The sequence below is a fragment of the Pongo abelii genome, chromosome 16 (assembly GCF_028885655.2).
Source record: "Pongo abelii isolate AG06213 chromosome 16, NHGRI_mPonAbe1-v2.0_pri, whole genome shotgun sequence".
NCBI lineage: Eukaryota > Metazoa > Chordata > Mammalia > Primates > Hominidae > Pongo > Pongo abelii.
This window is the reverse complement of record NC_072001.2, coordinates 78,925,086-78,943,817: the sequence shown is the minus strand read 5'-3', so window position 1 is coordinate 78,943,817 and position 18,732 is coordinate 78,925,086. Positions and strand designations below refer to the sequence as shown.

The 18,732-nt window shown below is 55.8% G+C and overlaps 2 protein-coding genes across 2 annotated transcripts in view; one reads left to right on the top strand and one right to left on the bottom strand.

Moving 5' to 3' along the window:
• Positions 1-1,060: 1,060 nt before the first annotated feature.
• On the bottom strand, positions 1,061-4,829 carry CIMAP1C (ciliary microtubule associated protein 1C). The gene is made up of 4 exons (XM_002825700.4): positions 4,444-4,829; positions 3,544-3,654; positions 2,591-2,704; positions 1,061-1,690 (listed from the first exon to the last, which is right to left on the bottom strand). Exons 1-4 carry the CDS (start codon positions 4,559-4,561, stop codon positions 1,209-1,211), a joined length of 825 nt encoding a protein of 274 aa, XP_002825746.1. The 5' UTR covers positions 4,562-4,829; the 3' UTR covers positions 1,061-1,208.
• A 10,766-nt stretch (positions 4,830-15,595) lies between these two features.
• The window catches only part of CSPG4 (chondroitin sulfate proteoglycan 4), a 38,591-nt gene continuing 35,454 nt past the window's right edge, over positions 15,596-18,732 (top strand). The window contains exon 1 of the mRNA XM_009250046.4: positions 15,596-15,820. Coding sequence (XP_009248321.3) covers positions 15,733-15,820 — 88 coding nt within the window. The 5' untranslated portion in view covers positions 15,596-15,732. The remainder of the gene's footprint in view (positions 15,821-18,732) is intronic.

The following is an 18,732-nucleotide window of genomic DNA, read 5'->3' as shown; positions in this document are numbered from 1 at the left end:
CTCAGGCTGGCCTCGCGCTGCCAGGTCAAGGTAGAACTCCCCTCACACCTTGCTGTGTCCAGGAGTAGAGGTGAATTGGGGCTCTGGATGCCAAGAACAGAGGAAGGACAAATGCCAGCCCCAGAGACCCTCACCTCCTCAAGACCAACAGGAGCTGGTGCCTGTCCGCCCAGCAGCAGCAAAGCCAGAGCGGGTGCCAGCCAGGGTGGGTGGGCACAGGCCTGGGCTTGAAGATTGAGACAACGCTGCCCCCTCCTGGCTAATTCATGGCTGCTCCTCTGACAGGCACTGCCAGACTAAGCTGTTGAGGTTGGGGACATAGTGACTCCCCAAAAACAGCATGTGACAAGCTGACCTTCCCTGCAGTCTGCCCGGCTGAGAGCTGCCTCCCACTCTGCCCATCCTGTCCGAGCTTCTCCCAAAGCATCTTCTGGCCCTCACACCTTCAGGGCAAAGCCTGAGGCCCCTCCCAGCTGCCCACGATGTGGCCCCAGGTAGCAGCCCCGCCCCCTGCACCCCAGACCCATGCTGCTGTGTGCCTCCCCAGTTCCCTGTCACTGCACCTGCATGCTTTGCTCTCACCTTGACCTCCACCTTCACCCTCCCCAGCAGTCTCTTCTTGTCCTCTTAGGTCCCTCCCCGAGGAAACTCCTCTCCCGACTCCCAACCAGAGGGACCCCGCTTCTCTGCCTGCACCCCCACCTGCCCTGCCCCTGTCTCAGGGACTGCCCACTGTCAGCACAGTCTCACAGTTCTGGAACTTGGGGGAACCTGGACCTCTTCCAGGCCTACCCTATGCACTGTCTAAAGGGCAATCCTGAGTCCAGAGAGGGGCAGGAGCTGCACAAGGCCACACAGCCTGTTAGTGGCAGTTAGGACTGGAACGCAGCTCTCCCGAGTCTCGGCCAGGGGCTCCTTGGAGGACAGACACATGGCTTCCCCACCCGGTGAACCAGAATGGAACCAGTCCCTGTCTGTATCATTCCTTCTAGAGTCCCCAGCCCCTCACCCAGAGCAGGACCCACAGGAAGCAACTGTGAGTAGAAAAGGAAAAAACAAATACATGAAAATATATCTCTAATGCCTTCTGTGTGCCGGACACTCAGCAGGCACCGGCTCTGCTACTAGAAATCTTGGTCAAATTGCTCAATTTGGTGTAGAAAAATAATTTCTGGGGATGAGGGGCAGTAAGTGCCCCAAGAGGGGCCTCAGTCACGAATGTCGATGACCAGTGGACACAGGTAGAGTGAGTGCTTGATGCCCATGGTGAAAGCAGGGATGTGGGGCTTGTGCACAGTGACCTGCTGGACCTCGTGGGTGCCGGGGCCAGGCCGTGGCGTGAGGTCCAGAGGGTAGGTGAAGCGCTTGGCCATGCTGTAAGTAGGGCTGCGGTTCTGATAGATGGATGGCTCAGGTCGGGCGTACGTGGTAGGTCCAGGGCCTCCTGCCACATCCTCCTTGTAGAACCAGTTCTTGTCCCTGGAGGCCAGACTGTAGCAGGGAGCAGCTCGGCTGACAGGGGTGTTGGGCCCCAGCAAGAGTGGCATCTGGTACTGGTTGGGAGCCGGGTTGGGGTCCATCACTCTGTATGGGCGCCGGTAGCCAAACGTGTACTGGGGAGCCCTACGTTCCCCCGGTGGGTGGATCTTCTCAAAGTAGTACTGGCAGGATGCAAGGGTGGGGTTCAGGCCTGAAAGGGAGTGGCGGGAAGGGAGGGCTCTCAGAGCAGGGAACAGACCTCATTCTCTGCTAGCCAACTGATGGTCCTGGTTATCCACTGTGACCTCAGGCTGACCACCTCAGAAGCAGGGCAGGGACATCCAAGTGGTCACTTAGGCCGGACGCGGTGGCCCACACCTGCAATCCCAGCACTTTGGGAGGCTAAGGCAGGCAGATCACAAGATCAGGAGTTCGAGACCAGCCTGACCAACATGGTGAAACCCCATCTCTACTAAAAATACAAAAATGAGCTGGGCGTGGGGGCGTGCACCTGTAATCCCAGCTATTCAGGAGGCTGAGGCAGGAGAATCACTCGAACCCGGGAGGTGGAGGTTGCAGTGAGCCAAGATCACGCCACTGCACTCCAGCCTGGGCAACAGAGCGAGACTCAATTTAAAATAAATAAATAAATAAATAAATAAATAAATAAAAAAGATGGTCACTTAGGCCATCCTGACATCAGATGGCAACACAGTGGTCATCTTGTAAAAAACTATAATGTCATCATAACATCCCCCTTGGATTACCCCCAGATGCTACAGTGTCAGCAACCAGACATTATCACTCTGACAGCGACACAGAAACATCCTGAGATCACTACAGTCTGTGAGCTCGTTCGCATGACGATATTGCACCCACAACAGGAGCTCCATGTCATCAAAACGTCACCTGGTGACATGCTGCATGTCATAACATTGACTTCAAGACATGGTGATGTCAGCATTGCAATGTCGGTGTCTTGCAGGGAGATACCGGCATCCAGACATTCCCAAGGAGGAAGTCTTGACCCTTTGCCCCTGCCCAGGTCCTAAGGGTGCACCCCACCCCCCAACCTCCCAACCCCCAACATCTGTCCATAACCCCATCTTACGCAGGTTGGAGATACGCTCCTCCATGGGGACCTGCGGGCAGCTGGACATTCCAAACCGAGTTATTTTGGGATCCAAGAGATAGCAAGGCCCAGGGCTGCTGTGGCACACCATCCCTGCAGGGCAACCAAGGAGAGGGCCTGGTCAGCCCCAAAGGCTGCCCCACTGAGCACCTGGCCTGCCTCCAGGCAAGATCTCCCTCCCACTTCAGATTCTGTGGCTCCTGGGTGTTTGGGGACCCTTGATTTCCTCACCTGTAAAATGGGACTTTTAACACATGACCTGGTATTTTCAAGAACTTGCTCAGAGGAACAGTAAAATAACAGCTGCCCAGCAGCTTGGGCAGCCACCCACCCAATCAGGGGTTGGGGCCAACGGGGAGTAATAGCCCTGTGGCTGCTGTTGACTTTCAGAAAAGGCCCAGCCAGGCCAGGGGCTTCCCCTGCTGAGGTGGGTGTTCTCCCCAGGGAAAGGCCTGGCAGGCGCCCCAGATCTCAGACCCCCGGGTGCACGCCACCACACCCTGCCCAGCAGCCTAAGTCATCTGTGGCCTCTGCTCCTGCCCTTCCAGTGGGTTCTAGGCCACCTGGGGAGCTCTGGGGGCCACCACTTCCCCACTGGCCTCCTAGCTGTTCCTGCCTGGTCACAATGGCAAGTGACCCTAGCAGAGCATGGCGACCGGAGCTGAAGGGCCCCAGCCAAATGCCAGAAAAAGGAGACTCTGCTGTGCCAGCTGGACAGGGCCAGGATCCCCTACAGGCTTCCTTGGGAGAGGCGACTAAGGGATGCCCATGGAGATGCCCCACCCTCAATCCCTGCTGGCTTCCTCTGGACCCAGGGGGCCCCTTGAGTATCTCAGATTCCCAGTGGCTACAGAGAATGGCTCCATGTCTCTCCCCTCAACCTCCAACAACAGCTCCAACCCCAGGGGGATGACTGGGATGGCGACTCTCACCCTTCTCTGAGTGCCGGCTATGCAGGGTATAAGCTGGTGCCTTGAACATGGAGATGTCATGATCTATGTAGCCCGTGCAGGATGGCCGGAGGTATTTGGCGGGCCCCGGACCTGTAAGGATGGACAGGACAGCCCTCAGCCTGGGCCCACCGGGTCAGAGGCAGGGGAAGCCCCAATACAGCACACGATGGGAACATTGCGGGTCTTTGTCCTTGCTGCTATAGCACTGCCATAAGCCCAGCATCCATCCAGCTGCTTCGTTTGGGGGAAGGCAGTATTTCCAAATAAAATGCAGTTTCCCTTGGACAGACAATGCGTAATAAGAATCTAATAGTTACAGTTAATTGAGAACTTATTCTGCTCCAGGTTCTCCACTAGGCATCTGACGTGGATTATTTCCGTTAAGCCTCTGAACAATGCTGTAAGGTAAATGCTCTTGTTTTTCCCATTTTACAGAATATTGAGGCTTAGAAATATCTACCCACATACCACAAACTAGTAGTGTGAAGATTCTAAGACAATCATCCAGTAGAACCCAAACCTTTAATCCCTGCACTAAACTACTACCACTTAGAGCACTAGTCAGTCATTACCAACATAGTAAGAATTAGGGTCTGCTGTCCCTTGAGAGTAAAATTGAAGGGAAGCGAGGAAAGCTAAAGCTAGGACAAAGGCTCCTAGTCTTTTTCCAAAGCGGGCCTCACTGCAAGCCCCATGCTCCCCTCCTCCCCCACCCACTTGGACAATCCCAGCAGCCAACACTGCCCGTGAGGGTCACTTGGAGGCTCAGGTCTTCTGTAAGGCTTCAAGGAAGCTGGAAGGGGCTTTGCAGGAGGCAAGCTGGAAGGAGTCCTGGAGAGAGGGGAGGGGGCCCAAGCCCAGGGTGGGGATGGCTCTCACCTTTGATCTTGGCCATGATGACAGGGGTCTGCTTGACCTCCTGCCGCGAGGGCAATGGCTCCTTTTCTGGGTGCTGTGCAAAGTACACAGAGCTCCTGGTCCCCTTGGGCAGTTTCATGGCTGGGGCTGGGGAGGGAGCAGCAGCAACTACAGCAGGGTCTAAACAGCAGGCAAGGGGCTACAGTAGCCCTGCCTGAGACCCCCCACCCCCGCACCGCAGACACGGAGGAAGCTGGGAAGGAAGACAGTTCTCCGGCTTGAGCAGCTAAGGCTGTCTGGGGCACAGCCAGCACAGGCCCCAGCAGGCTGGAGCTGGAGAAGACGTCACGGCAGAACTTGGACTGTGAAACTCGGAGTGTTTATTTCCCCTGGTTGCCATGGCACCTGAACTGTGGCGTGGAAATTCTATGCTGGGAGCTTAGTTATGGAACCCTGACTATCCCACTGTCCCCCACCACCAACCAGGCCAAGTGGCCTGGGGGTCCCCAGGACCCTGGGTCAGGGAAGGGAAAGGGAGAGATGGTGTTACATATCAGCCAGCGCTTCACTCCCAGTGGGTGCCCTAAGGTTGGGGAAAGGAATGGAAAGGGTGGATGGGTCAAGGGTGAAGGGTTTGTGCAGCACACACAGCCCCCTGGGGGCTCTCTACCCACTGCCTGTCTCACCTATGTCCCAGGCTCTGGACATGCCCGCCCTTCTTTCAAGTCTGTTTTTCCCCTGGCAAAATAACAAGTCAACTATCACTAAGGTGTGACTGTCTGAGAGCTCCTCCCCAGAATCCTAAAGATACCAGGGCGTGGTATCTTTAGAGATCCATGTCTAGCTCAATGGATACAAAAAGGAGTGGGAAGCAAATAAAGGAGGACAGAGGGGTGGTGCTGAGCCCTCAAGGGGCTACTTCCTGTGCCTGTGACCAAGAGCACTCCCTTGGCAGGGGAGCAGTTGCAGTTGGAGGGCGGTATGAGAGGACACATGGAAGGGGAGGGAAGGCAGTCAGCCCCATCGGATGGATGGATGAGCCCCAGGCCTGAACACATGCTGGGAACCTCTTCATTCCTAAGAACCCAGGAGGCTTTTGGGGGCCTGGGGCCTGTCACCTCCACTGGTTCATAACAGACTGGGGATTTGACCTGAACTGGGTCAGTGGTGTCCATCTCAGGAACCAGATGACTGCTGGCTTTAGACAGGGTGTCTGTCACCACCCCAGTATACAGTTAAGAAAACTGAGGCCCGGAAAGGAACAAGGACTTGCCCAAAGTCTCCTATTACATCAAAATAGCAGAGATGGAACCAGGACACAAAACCCAGGGCTCTCCTTGGATCATATTCTCTGACTGAATAGAAACCAAGCCATGCTCTGAACACATTCCAGCCAGCAGGCACAGCGAGGGCTCAGAGCAGCAGGGAGGACAGGCATGCAGGGTGTCCAGAAGCCCCTGAGGGACCACAGGCCTCAGAACAGAGGACGGGGGCCCAGTCCCCCCAGCACCCCAGCAGCAGACCCTCTGTGTGCCCCCGCATGTCCAAGGGGCAAGTGAATCTCTGATTTCTGGGTAAGGGAGGGCTGAGCCAGGCTGGGGGTGACCCAGCCTCAGTGGCCTCTGGCCAGGGCCAATGCTATGTCCTCAGCCCCATCCGCGTCAGCTTTTCCTGTAGGAAGCTGCGAGCCCTAATGGTCCCCCGTGCTGAGAGGGGCCGGATCTGGGGCTGGGACCCCCACCTTCCTGGTGAGCGGACGGTCTCCAAGTATTTCAGGCCCGGGGAGCCTCCTGCCTCCCTCCTTCACTGCTTCTGCCCCATCATCCTGGTGCACAGCTCTTCAGGAAACTAGGCTACCCCGCACCCCAACAGGTCACAAGCCACTCCAATTTGTCCCAAATGCTCCCTTTCCTCCAGCTCTGATGGAGACCCAGCTCACCCCTGGAGGAGGCCCTCGGCCCTCTCCGAAGCTGGCTGCTCCGACATTCACATCCCTCGTGCCTCAGAGTCCACAGTGGTGTGAGTCTCTGGCTGCCTTGGTCCCCAGACTGTGCCCTCCCCATCAAATGCCCCATTCCTCTGGGGCCCTGGCATCCAGGTGTTTCCCCTTTCAGCTCCTCAGGGCTGCCCTGGGTCCCTACTCATAAACCTAGCAGCGGTGGCTTGAGGCCACCTCCACCCCACCCCAACTCCTGCCATTACCCTGATAGCTCAGGCCTCCCCAGGGACCACCACCAATGCCCTGGCCTCCCCGTTCCCAGACCTCCTCATGTGCAAACACCTCCACTCCATTCCCTCACAGGCCGGTCCCCCACTGCAATCCTGGGCTTCCCACCACCTCACGCAGCACTGACCGCCATTCTCCCTGGGAGGCCATCCCCTGCCTCCCATCGCTGAGACCCCAGTGCTGACCCTGCACTCCCTGCACTTCTGCCTCATCCTTCAGGCCCCTCCAGCTTTCACCACCCTCCTCGTCCAGCCCCTTTCCTGGAACATCCCAGCCCGGCGTCCCCCAGGTCTGCGTTGTCCATCTGCATCAGGCAGCTAAAGCTGCCAGGACAGTCTCATGGCCAGAACCTTGGACCTGCCCTCCTCGCCACCTGCCACCCACACCCACCTCTGGGCAGCCTGCCCTCCCCCTCTTCCCCACCCCCAGGGATCATCCCCTGCGTGGCTCACCCTCCTCTGTTCGCCTGGCCATCCTTCCAGCCCCCCCCCATCCACCTGCCCCATCAGGTTGGGCTCTGACAAGTACCCCCCCATCACAGCCTCAGAACTGCCGTGTCTTTTGTCATCGGCTCCCACTTCCCACCTGGGACACTGTGGATTGTACCCCTCTCCTTGGACTTGTGCCTCTCATCTGGCTCCCTCCTGTCACACTCTAGATATCCTAAGTCCCCTCTATCTATTCAAACTGTCCCCCAAGCCCACATGCTTCTCCGTCACTGCCTGTCCCTCTCTGCCCAGCCCACAGACCACCTTCCCCACAGAGGTGTTTTCCAGTTGTCTCCTTTCTCACCTCCCTCTCACACTTGATTTAGCCTGAGTTGGCTCCAGGCCCACTGCTCCACCCAAAAGAGGCTTAACTTGACGCCCGCTGCCTGCAGGTGGCAGCTGCTTCCAAGGGACACTCTTCATCCTCTAATGCACGGCTTCTCGGTGGCACTGGCCACAAATGCCAGCCCCACCTCCCTCATGCTGCCCCTCCTGCCGGCTCCAGGACGCCCTCTTGCTTTCCTTCAGTCTCTCGGCTGCCCCTGCACCGGCTTTCTTCCTGGCTTCCTTCCTTCCTCAACCTGACCTTTCAATGTTGGCGTATGCTTATTCATTGCAAAGGGGAAACAGTAACTTTACAGAAGAGAGGCCTGGCAGGCATCACCTCAACCAAGTGATACGAGTCAACATCCCAATGATTGCACAATAGATGTGTGCCTCCTGGTTTTGTTTGTTTTTTTTGTGGGGGATTTTTGGGGGAGACACAGTCTTTTGCTCTGTCACCCAGGCTAGAGTGCAGTGGCGTAATCTCAGCTCACTATGACCTCTGCCTCCTGGGTTCAAGCAATTCTCCTGCCTCAGCCTCCTGAATAGCTGGGATTATGGGAGCCTGCTACCATGCCTAGCTAATTTTTGTATTTTTAGGAGAGGCAGGGTTTCACCATGTTGGCCAGGCTGGTCTCGAACTCCTGACCTCAAGTAATCTGCCCTCCTTGGCCTCCCAAAACGCTGGGATTGCAGGTGTGAGCCACCGCGCCCAGCCAGTTATGTGTCTCTTGATAGGCTGCGTGAGAAGGGCACGGTATCACTTCCCAGACATTCCCACCACAATACAGAACCTGAATCTAATCATGAGGAAAACAGACGAACTCAAACCAAAATTCACCTAAAAGAACTGGCCTGTACTTGTCAAAAATGGCAACATCGTGGAAGACAATGAAACACTGAAGAACCATGCCAGATGAATAGACACTCAGAAGAAAGCCGGGGTTTTCTTTTGCTATAAAGGATATTTTTGGGAAAATTGGCAAAGCTGGGGAGAAAAAAGTCTACGGCTTAGTTCAAAGTATTGTACCAATGTTAATTTCCCGGTTTTGATCACTGCAGTCCAGTTATGAAAGAGAAGGTCCTGTTCTAGGAAGTACTCACTGCTTGAGCCCAGGAGATCGAGACCAGCCTGGGCAACACAGTGGGACCCTGTCACTACCAAAAAAGAAAAAAAAAAAAAAATAGCCAGGCACGGTAGTGTGTGCCTGTAATCCCATCTACTCAAGCAGGAAGCTCCCTTGAGTCCAGAAGTTTGATGGTGTGGTGAGCTCTGATGGCACCACTGCACTCCAGCCTGGGCAGCAGAGCGAAACCCTGCCTCATTAAAAAAAAAAAAAAAAAATTAAAAAAGAGGAAAAACTCACTGAAATGTTTAGGAATAAAGGAGCATTATGTCTGCAACTTACTTTCAAATGGTTCAGAAAAATAGAGAGATGGCCGGGTGTGGTGGCTCATGCTTGTAATTCCAGCACTTTGGGAGGCTGAGGCGGGCAAATTACAAGGTCAGGAGATAGAGACCATCGTGGCTAACACAGTGAAACGCCGTCTCTACTAAAAATACAAAAAAATTAGCTGGGCTTGGTGGCATGTGCCTGTGGTCCCAGCTACTCGGGAAGCTGAGGCAGGAGAATCGCTTGAACCTGGGAGGTAGAGGTTGCAGTGAGCTGAGATTGCACCACTGCACTGCAGCCTGGAAACAGAGTGAGACTCCATCTAAAAAAAAAAAAAAAAAAAAAAAAAGACAGAGAGAAAAGAATTTAAAATGTGGTAAACAATTAACATTTGGGAAATCTAGGTGGAGTATGTGGGAAACATTTGTAATCATCTTGTCACTTTTATCTAAGTCTGAAATTATGTCAAAATAAACATTTTAAGGAAGAGACATTGGTGTCTCAGGGCTCAGTGCTGGGTCTTCTCTCATTTTGCACCACACTCCTCTCTCCCCGGCAGTCTCATCTCCTCTGGTTGCTTTAATTCCTTTATCGATACCCCAGCAATCCTGAAGTATAACTTCCCCTAGCTAGACCTTCTTAGGAGCATTAGGCTCACATATACAGCCGCCTGCACAGTGTCACCTGGGTTTCTCACAAGCACCTCAAAATCAACATGCCCCAAGATTTCCTTATGAGATACCCACCCGGTCCCTGTCCATCTCAATCCATGATACCACCACCCACCCTTCTAAGTGCCCAAGCCAGAAACCTGGGCTTGTCCTGGACACCTCCCTCATCCCGACTCCCACATCCAACCAATCGCCAAGTCACTTTGGGGAGCCTGTAAGTTCCCCAAAACCAGGGTCCTGTTTATTCACCTGTGTCCCCAGCCCTCAGCATCAGCATAGTGCCTGACATATGATCTGTGCTTAAGAAATATTTGTTGAATGAATGAATTTGTTGATCAAGGAATGTCACTTCTTTTCATGGAAGCAGAGTGCTTCTTTCTGAGCCCCAGGCACATGCCGGGTCTGACTCACTGGACTGCCATCTACGGTGTGCTGGCTTCTATCAGTAATCTCTTGCTGCATAACAAATTACTTTCAAAATCTAATTGCTTGAAACAGCAACCTTCTTCTGTTGCACACAGTTGCTGTGGGTCAGGAGTTTAAAAGTGACTTTGCTGGGTGGTTTTGGCTCCAGGTGTCTCAGGAGGTGGCAGTCAAGGTGTCAGTAGAGGTCAGGCACGGTGGCTCATGCCTGTAATCCCAGCACTTTGGGAGGCCGAGGCGGGTGGATCACTTGAGGTTAGTAGTTCAAGACCACCCTGACCAATATGATGAAACCCCGTCTCTACTAAAAATACAAAAATTAGCTGGACATGGTGGTGCGTGCCTGTAATCCCAGCTACTTGGGAGGGTGAGGGACGAGAATCACTTGAACCCGGGAGGCAGAGGTTGCAGTGAACCAAGATCACACCACTGCACTCCAGCCTGGGCAACAAAGCTAGATTCCATCTTAAAAAAAAAAAAAAAAAGTGGAGATTGTATTAATCTTAAGGTTTGATTAGGGTTGGCAGATCCACTTCCAAGATGGCTCATTCACATGAGTGGTGAGTTGGTACTGGCTGCTGGCAAGAGGCCTCAGTTCCTCTCCACATTGGCACCTCCACAGTCTACTTAATTATCCTCAGATCATGGTGGCGTGGCTGCAATCAGAAGAGAGCAAGGGAAAAGCTGCCATATCTTTTCTGACCTCATCTTGGATGTCACTTCATCATTTCTGCAACACCCTATTGGCTGCATAGGGTGGCTGTATTCACCATGAGAGGGAACTACCCAAGGGCATGAATGCCAGAAGGTGAGGCTCACCGAGGGCCATCTTGGAGCCTGGATACCACAAGGCTTTTCACTGTGCAAGGACAAGAGCCAATGGGGCCAGTAGGGGCTGAACTCCAAGCTGTGTATTCTTGTGTAGGGTGGCGTCCCCACTAAAGCTCCACACAGGCTAACAGCAGCCCCGCCAGCTTGCTCCAGCTGTCTCTTGGTTGTCAGTCTTGCCTCTCCTCCAAGGGACTCGGGGGAGTCACAGACAGCAGGACACTGGCATAAAAATCATCATAACCACCAGGCACTTCAGAGTCTATAAAGCTCCGGCACTTCTGTTGGAGGCCATCATCCAAGCACCTCAGTGGCTGTACGGATTTTATGGATGAGGAAAGGGGGACAGAAAGGCGAAGTGACTTGTCTGGGGCCACGTAAAAAAAGGCTTGGCAGGACCAGGCTCCTGGCTCCTGACCCCACCTTCTTTCCACTGCCCTGCCCAGTGGCCAGCTCAGACCCACATCCCCTGACATCTACTGCAAGCCTTATTCCCAGCCCTAAGCAGGTATTTCTCACCCTCCTTCTGGGAGCCCCAACCCAGCCCCCGAGCAAATATATTCACAAATTTTTCATCCAGGTGGGGACTGTCCACTCTCCTTCCAAGAGGCTCTGTCTGCAGGCAGCCGGCTGTCCACTGGGGCAGCACAGCAAGGGTTAACAGCAGGAACTAATATTTAGAAACAGCACAATCCCAGAGGAGTCAGCTGTGGCCAGCTGGTCACAACCACTGAAGCCACCAGCCTTTGTGAGTGTGGTATGGAAGACGAGTGCCTGCTCCTGGAGAGCAAAGGCTCTGAGAGGGTCCTTCACTGCCCCCGGCCCTTGTCTTCCCAGCACGGCTTGTGTGTGGCTCAGAGGCCAGGGCAAAGCCCTCCACTGGCCTCCCTTCCACAGCTGGCTCCTGAGGGTGGCAAACATAACTTTTCAGCTCCCGAACTGTGTAATTGTTGGGACTGGCTGCTCCCTCCCCTCCTGAGCCTGGCTGCCTGTACTTGGAGGAGCCCTATGTGTGCCTCTGCCAGAAGCAGGATCAGGACCACTCCTAACAGAGGCCCCAGGTCAAAGGCCCAGGCCCAGGGCCCGCTGGCATGGAGCTCTTGGCCACAAAACTGCAGGGCCACTGAGCCAGCGCCTAAAGCCTGCGCCCTGTTGCACAGTAGTGGCCTAGGTTCTGTGACATTCATGGCAGAGGGCCAATTCCCTGAGGGCGGGCCCTGGGCAGCAGGAGCACACCCCTGCTTAGGCACCGCCCCATCTAGGGCACAGGCACACACCATTTCCCAGCAAGCTGGCTTTGGCCACAGGCTCCTTGGGTGGGGCTCAGGCAACGAGGGTGCAAAACACCCTGGCCAAGGATGGGGCCAAACCACAGCCACTGCCCAGAGCGGGGACTCTTAGTCCAAGAAGCACTGGAGGTAGGAGTGACCAGCGGCGCCTGGCCAGCACGCTTGGCTGAACTCTGCTGGCAGGGAGGTGGGTATTACTGGGCCCTCTGTTGTCTTGTTCTCCAAGAACAATTGGAGAAATGGAGGCAGCACATACCACAGGTCACTGTAGCTTCAGAGAAGTTTGAATCTTCTTTCGCCCCTGGGTGGGAACACCCTTCTTCCTTCTTATAAGTGTGTTCCAAGCCTCCTTCTTTCCTCATCCCTCCCACCTGTGCCCTGTCCCATGCTTGGCTGGGGAGGAATGGACGCACACCTCCCGACCCAGCTAAGCAGGCCCCAGGTGAAACTAGGAGAGCTACGGAGATCAGGACTCCAGGGAATCTTTTGAAAGAGAAGTCAACGTGCACGAAGGAGAGCTAGGAGGGCTTGTTGGAGGAAGGTGAGGTGTGGCCAGGGAGGTAAAGGCAGTCAAGGATGGCCACCAAGGACTCCTGGCCAAGCAAAGTCATGGCAAAGGTTGGAGGGCAGAAGGGAGAAGGTTTGAGCCAGACCTGAGGATGCCAGAGAGGCCCAGGTCAGCTCTGTTCAGCACTGAGGCTTCAGGGCCTCGGGGGTGTTTGCTGAGGAGCTGGAGAGGGGACAGTTGAGGAGCAGGCACTGCTGGTCCAGCAGCCTTTGTTCCAAGACAGTGGGAGGTGGTCAGGGGTCAGTTCCAAAGGCACACAGGGGCCTCGACTTTCTGCCAGTCTGCCTGGCATGGTGCTGCTCGGCATTGGTCCGGAGTTCCCGCCCTAGGTTACAGCTGAGCAAAGGCCAGGCCTGTGTGCGCTGGAGCCGCAGCATCCCTTTTTCACTGAGAGCCTCAGTTTCCTCATCTGGAAGCAGGGACACTGTCGGCCCACACATATGCTTCCCAAAGTTGTCAAGAGACCAGGTGAATGTTTTTTGTAAAAAAGCCCCAGCAGAGATGCGCCAGCCGGGTTATTACCGCTGTGCTGGTTGCCATTATTTTCCAGGCCTGTGTTTCTCTGCCCAGCTAGCAACAAGGCAGGGGGAGGCTCCTAACTAATCCAGACTTGAATCTCAGCTGTGGGTGGGAGCGCCTCGTCTGGAGGCTCCACAGACATCTGTGTAGGTGGGGAGCAGGGAAGATGGGGAGGGGGAAGGGTGGGGGAGATGGGGCCAGCGGAGATCTTCACCCAAATTTTTGATTCATAGAGCAAAAAGCCTTCTGTCTTCTTTTTTCATTCCTGAAAAGAAAGCTCTTTTCCTCCAAACGTAGTCTTCCAAGCAGACCCCCCCACCCCCAGCCCCATAGCTGGTCAGTAATTAGCCCCTAATGAGGACCAGGTGTCCTGACTTGAGAAGGAAAAACAAGGGACAGCCGGGCGTGGTGGCTCACGCCTGTAATCCCAGCACTTTGGGAGGCTGAGGCGGGCAGATCACGAGGTCAGGAGTTCAAGACCAGCCTGGTCAACATGGTGAAACCCCCATCTCTACTAAAAATACAAAAATTAGCCAGGCATGGTGGTGCACACCTGCAATCCCAGCTACTCAGGAGGCTGAGGCAGGAGAATCGCTTGAACCCGGGAGGCAGAGGTTGCAGTGAGCCGAGCTTGCGCCATTACACTCCAGCCTGGGCAACAGAGCAAGAATCTGTCTCAAAAAATAAAAAAAAAAAAAAACAAGGGACAAATTATGGAATCAATGCCTTTACCGCCACTGAGGCCAGCCTAGCACAGCCTCCATCCCAGGCCTCCTAGGGCACCTGGATGGAAGCTCTTAGGTTTGCCAAAATCCCTACAGAACAGCAGCAATTGGTTTCTTAGTCAACTACAGCAGGCATTTATTGCACACCTACTGTATGCAGCAGTCTCTGGAGGAGAAAGTTCAAGCTTTACAACAAGGGAGGTGATATGTGTAAAGCTGTATGTAAACCATGAATCACAGGGAATGTGCAGGATGACAGAGACAGAAGAGAAAGGATAAGCATTTATTGAGCACCTACTGTACGCCAGGCCCTGGGCTAGGGACTTGAGGTACATTAAAGCATTTAATCCTCATTAACCCAATTTTACAAATGAGGAAACTGCCACAGAGAGGTGAGGGGACTTGTTCAAGGTTTGACAACCAAGTAAGGGAGCTGGGATTTGAACCCAGGTCTCTCTGGTTTCAAGACCAATACTCATAACCCTCACACCAACCAGGCACCATCACACCTGAGCACTGCACTTAGGGTCAAAGACCTGGCCCCACCTCTCAGCAGCTATGTAGACTAGCTCCAGTCCCTTAATCTCTCTCAGCCTCAGTTCCTTCATCTGCAAAACAGGCCTCAGTTTCGTTGCAAAGTATGAAGTGCTGTACACATTGTGGGGCTGTTACTGGTCAAAGGGAAGAGCTGGGAAGAGGGTGCAAGGTGGGGTTGGGCTGGAGATGGGCTGGAGCAGACAGATGGAGGGACCTGGATGGAGGAAGTAAACCAAGGCCCGGTAACATTGGGACTGGACAGAGAACAGGCAGAGCCTCTAGGCACCGGAAGCTACGGTAACATTGCCCTTTCTCCTCCTGTTTGGGACTAGGCTGATGTTGCTGCCTGGAAGGGAGCCAGCAGAAGGGCCCCAGCCTGAAGCTGTTAGGTAGGAGCTAAATCCAGGGCCAGATTTCCAGGAGACAGCCTCGGGAAGTTGAAACACCTGGATTCAGGGGTCAGGAGGCCTGGGCTTCTGGCCCCAAACGGCCAGGGACCTGCTTTCCACCTGGAGTCTTGTAAGAGCCACTTTCAGCTTGAGCTGCACTTTCGTCCTCCATGAAATGGGGGAGGGGATGCTCCTCACCCACCTTGCAAAGTTATTTTGAGGCAAATGTCATGGCGGGACTGAGAATTCTTCTGCCCTGCGAGGAAATCCAGACATTTCTCCTTTACAGACAGGGAGACTGAGGTGAGGCCCTTCCAGGCAGAGAAGGTCACTGTTGCAGCCATGGGCAGTGCCCCACAGGACCTCGGGCGGTGCCTCTGGAGTCTGGAGAAGTTCCCAGGGGGCCTCCGAGGCAAAGCAGCCCAAAAGCCGCCTGTGAGGGTGGCGGGTGTCTTTCCTTCCTCCTAAGGCTGGAGTGTGCCTGTGGAGGGGTCTCCTGAACTCCCGCAAAGGCAGAAAGGAGGGAAGTAGGGGTTGGGCCAGCTCATGCCTCCTCCCTGAGGGGGTCTCCCGGGCTCGGCTCTTGGGGCCAGAGTTCAGGGTGTCTGGGCCTCTCTATGACTTTGTTCCAAGTCTTTAGGGTGGGGCTGGGGTCTGGCCCAGCTCTAAGGGCCCCCTCACCCCTGCCCCAGAGAGGAGCAGCCCCGCACGGGCCCTTTAAGAAGGTTGAGGGTGGGGGCAGGTGGGGGAGTCCAAGCCTGAAACCCGAGCGGGCGCGCGGGTCTGCGCCTGCCCCGCCCCCGGCGTTAAGTGCGCGGACACCCGCAGCCGGCCCGCGCCCAGGAGCAGAGCCGCGCTCGCTCCACTCAGCTCCCAGCTCCCAGGACTCCGCTGGCTCCTCGCAAGTCCTGCCGCCCAGCCCGCCGGGATGCAGTCCGGGCCGCGGCCACCACTTCCAGCCCCCTCCCTGGCCTTGGCTTTGACCCTGACTATGTTGGCCAGACTTGCATCCGCGGGTGAGTGAGGGGCCTGAGACCCCGACCCAGCCTGGAGGAACTAGAGGGGTTCCTCCGGGAGGGAAAAGGGACAGGAGGGGCCAGAAGTGGCCCCCAGATCGGGAGTCAAGCAGGCTGCGCTTCTCCTACCACTGGCTGGGGTCGCCAGGGGTTCAATCCTGGGGTGGACACGGGACCCCACTATCTCAGGTTATGGGGTTTCTAGCTAGCCAAGGCTGTCCAGTTAGGGGCGGGGGCAGGCGCCCCAGGCATGGATTGCCTAGGGCGTGGCTTTGCCCGTTTGGATTGTCTGAGACACCAGTGGGGCCACCCCAATGCTGGCCGGGCTTTGTTTGCAGGCAAGTTTGGGGTGAGTACGTTGGGGTCCAAAGGGACCCGGCGACAGTGAGAAGTGGGTCCTCCAGCTTCAGATGCCCTGGGTCAGGAACGGGGAGTGCTACAAGGCGGGAAACGAGGAAGGAGCCACCCTGCCCTCCCCTGTGAAGAGCCCCCCCACACCCTTCCAGCTGCCCCCCAGCTCTGCCCCTTCTCCCCTCCCCTTGCTTCCTGCCAGATCCGTCTGTCTGTCCACCACCTCCCCTCTTCCTTCTCTCCTCCTCTTCCTCCTCCTGTTGGTGACAGGCAGGACCCCCCACCCACTACCCACTCTCAGCCTCGTAGAGGCAGAGCTGGTGCCCCTCAGCGGGGCTTGTCCTACAGATAGCCCTGGACCACCCCCTGCCACACCTCCTCATCCCAGCACCGATGCCTGACCCAGCAGAGGCTGAATGGAAGTTCGCTTTCCGAAGTGCTGGGATATATCCCCTCTCTGTCCCAATGCCAGAAACCCCAACATGACAGCATTCTTCCTTCAGCAAAGGCAGCTCTAGTTACGCAGTAAGAACTGTGGCCTTGGGGCCCATCCATCATCACTACCCACGTGTGATTCAGTGCTTCAGCTACACCTTCGAGATCATTCCCAAGAGCAACATAGAGCCAAGGCAGGGCCTGAGCCTCCTTCACAAGAGCCCAGGCCACACCCTTCTCTCCTTCAGATGGAGAAGCCAGCTCTAAAAGAGGGCATCACATGGTTCCCAGAAGGGAAGTGAGTCAAGGGAGGACCCCCACGGGGTGAATCAGGGCTGGATCCCCAGGCTCCCTGTTCCTGCAGGGACTGGATCCCCTAAGATCTCAGGGCCTGAGGGATGGGCTGGGCCGCCAGGGAGATGGGAAGGGAGCATCCAAGGTGACCAGGGCGGTCAGCTCATCCAGGCCCCAGCCTCCAGCCAAGGAGGGATTCCAGTACCCCCACCTCCTTGGGCTTCACCTGAGAGCCATTCTCAAATACCTTCTTAGCCCTGACAGCATGCAGGCATGGTGCTCCGCTCTCAGGGGCACAGGAAATTGAGAGGCTGAACCGAGACTCATTCAGGAGGCAGAAAGGCAAATTAAATCTCAAACAGCAAAGATCTGGATGAAAAGTATGGAGGGGAGAATATCAGGGGCAAGCTGGGGCGGGACATAGGGTAGTCCTCGAACCAAGCCTTGGTGGATGGGAAGGGAGTCAGTCCTGCAGGCAGAGGCGCTGACTCAGAGGCACCGAGGTGGGCATAAGCAGAGGGGTGTTGAGACAGGAAGGCCAGCAGCCTGGCTGGGAGGCATATTTCGAGCACAGGCCAGGGAGAACCACTGGGCTGGGGCACAGAAGCCTTAAATGGCAAAATGAAGCCCACGGCCTTATGCCCTGTTGGCAAAGGAGACGCCACAAGGGTTTTAGGGCAAGAGAGCAGGATGGTACTGTGGGGTTTTATAAAGTTACACCATCCCCTGCCTTTAGGAGGACTCGGAAATGAGGAGGGGGTGGGAGAGCTCCCGTCCAGCAACCCATCTCTGTCACCACTCCTGGTCTAGCTCCCTGCCCTGATTTCTGCACTAGGGGCAGTGCCTGCCTGAGGAAGGCATCCCTCCCACCCCTCCCGGATGCCCCTGACTGCAAAGGCCCTCGTCCTCCCGTATCCAAATGAGGCATGCTGGGAGGCTCTCCCTCCACTCATCAACATTTGAGGCATCCGGGTCAGGGGGCCTGGCAGTCAGCACCCTAGAGGCGATCTGGGCCAATCTTCCACTTGTATAAAGAGGGAAACTGAGGCCCCAGAGAGGAAGAAAAGTACTCTGAGTTCCACCAAGAACCCCAGCAGCCCAGGAAGAGCCCCCAGCCCTGCTTCAAAGGTGCTCCCAGCCTGTGTGGGGGCCTAGGCTTGGGCCACTGTGACAGTGTGGGTGACAGATGTGGTGTCCAGCTCCTTCTGAGCTGTATGGGAGGCCCCAGCAGAGAGCCAAGCATCGGGGGAGATTGGATTTGAGCTGATACTGGAAGGACAGGCAGAGAAGGAAGGAGGTGACATTCTAGTCGGGGGTCACAGTGAACACAGGGCAGGCAGGGGTGGTGGCTCCCACACCTCTTCGCTGGCATCGCTGACTTTGAAAGGCAGAATGTGAGGGGTTGAAGTGGGACCCAGGTTGGGGAGTACTTGGCAGGGAGGGCTTGTGTGTTACCTGGGTGGGTACTCAGAACTGATGGGGGTATCTTAGCCAGCAGGACTGCAGGGACACCAGGTACAAGAAATTGAAGCAGGGTAGATCCTGCTGCCTCTGAGGATGGTTTGGGGGGACCGATGGTGCTTGGGACAGGCACTGAGCCTTGTGTGCACCTTGTGTGCCACCCCAGGCCTCCGGAGCAGGGCAGGGCCCAGGGGCCAGTGCCCTTGGCCCAGCCCACCCGGACTCGAGAAAAACTATTCTAGAGCCAAGTGTAACGGAGCCTCCCTCCTTACGCCTGCCCGCCCAGGCAAGACAAGAAGGGCCTTTTAGTGCTGCCCGCCTGGGGGGCCTGGGGTGGGCCATGCCAGGTGGGCCAGGCGGCTGTCAATGAC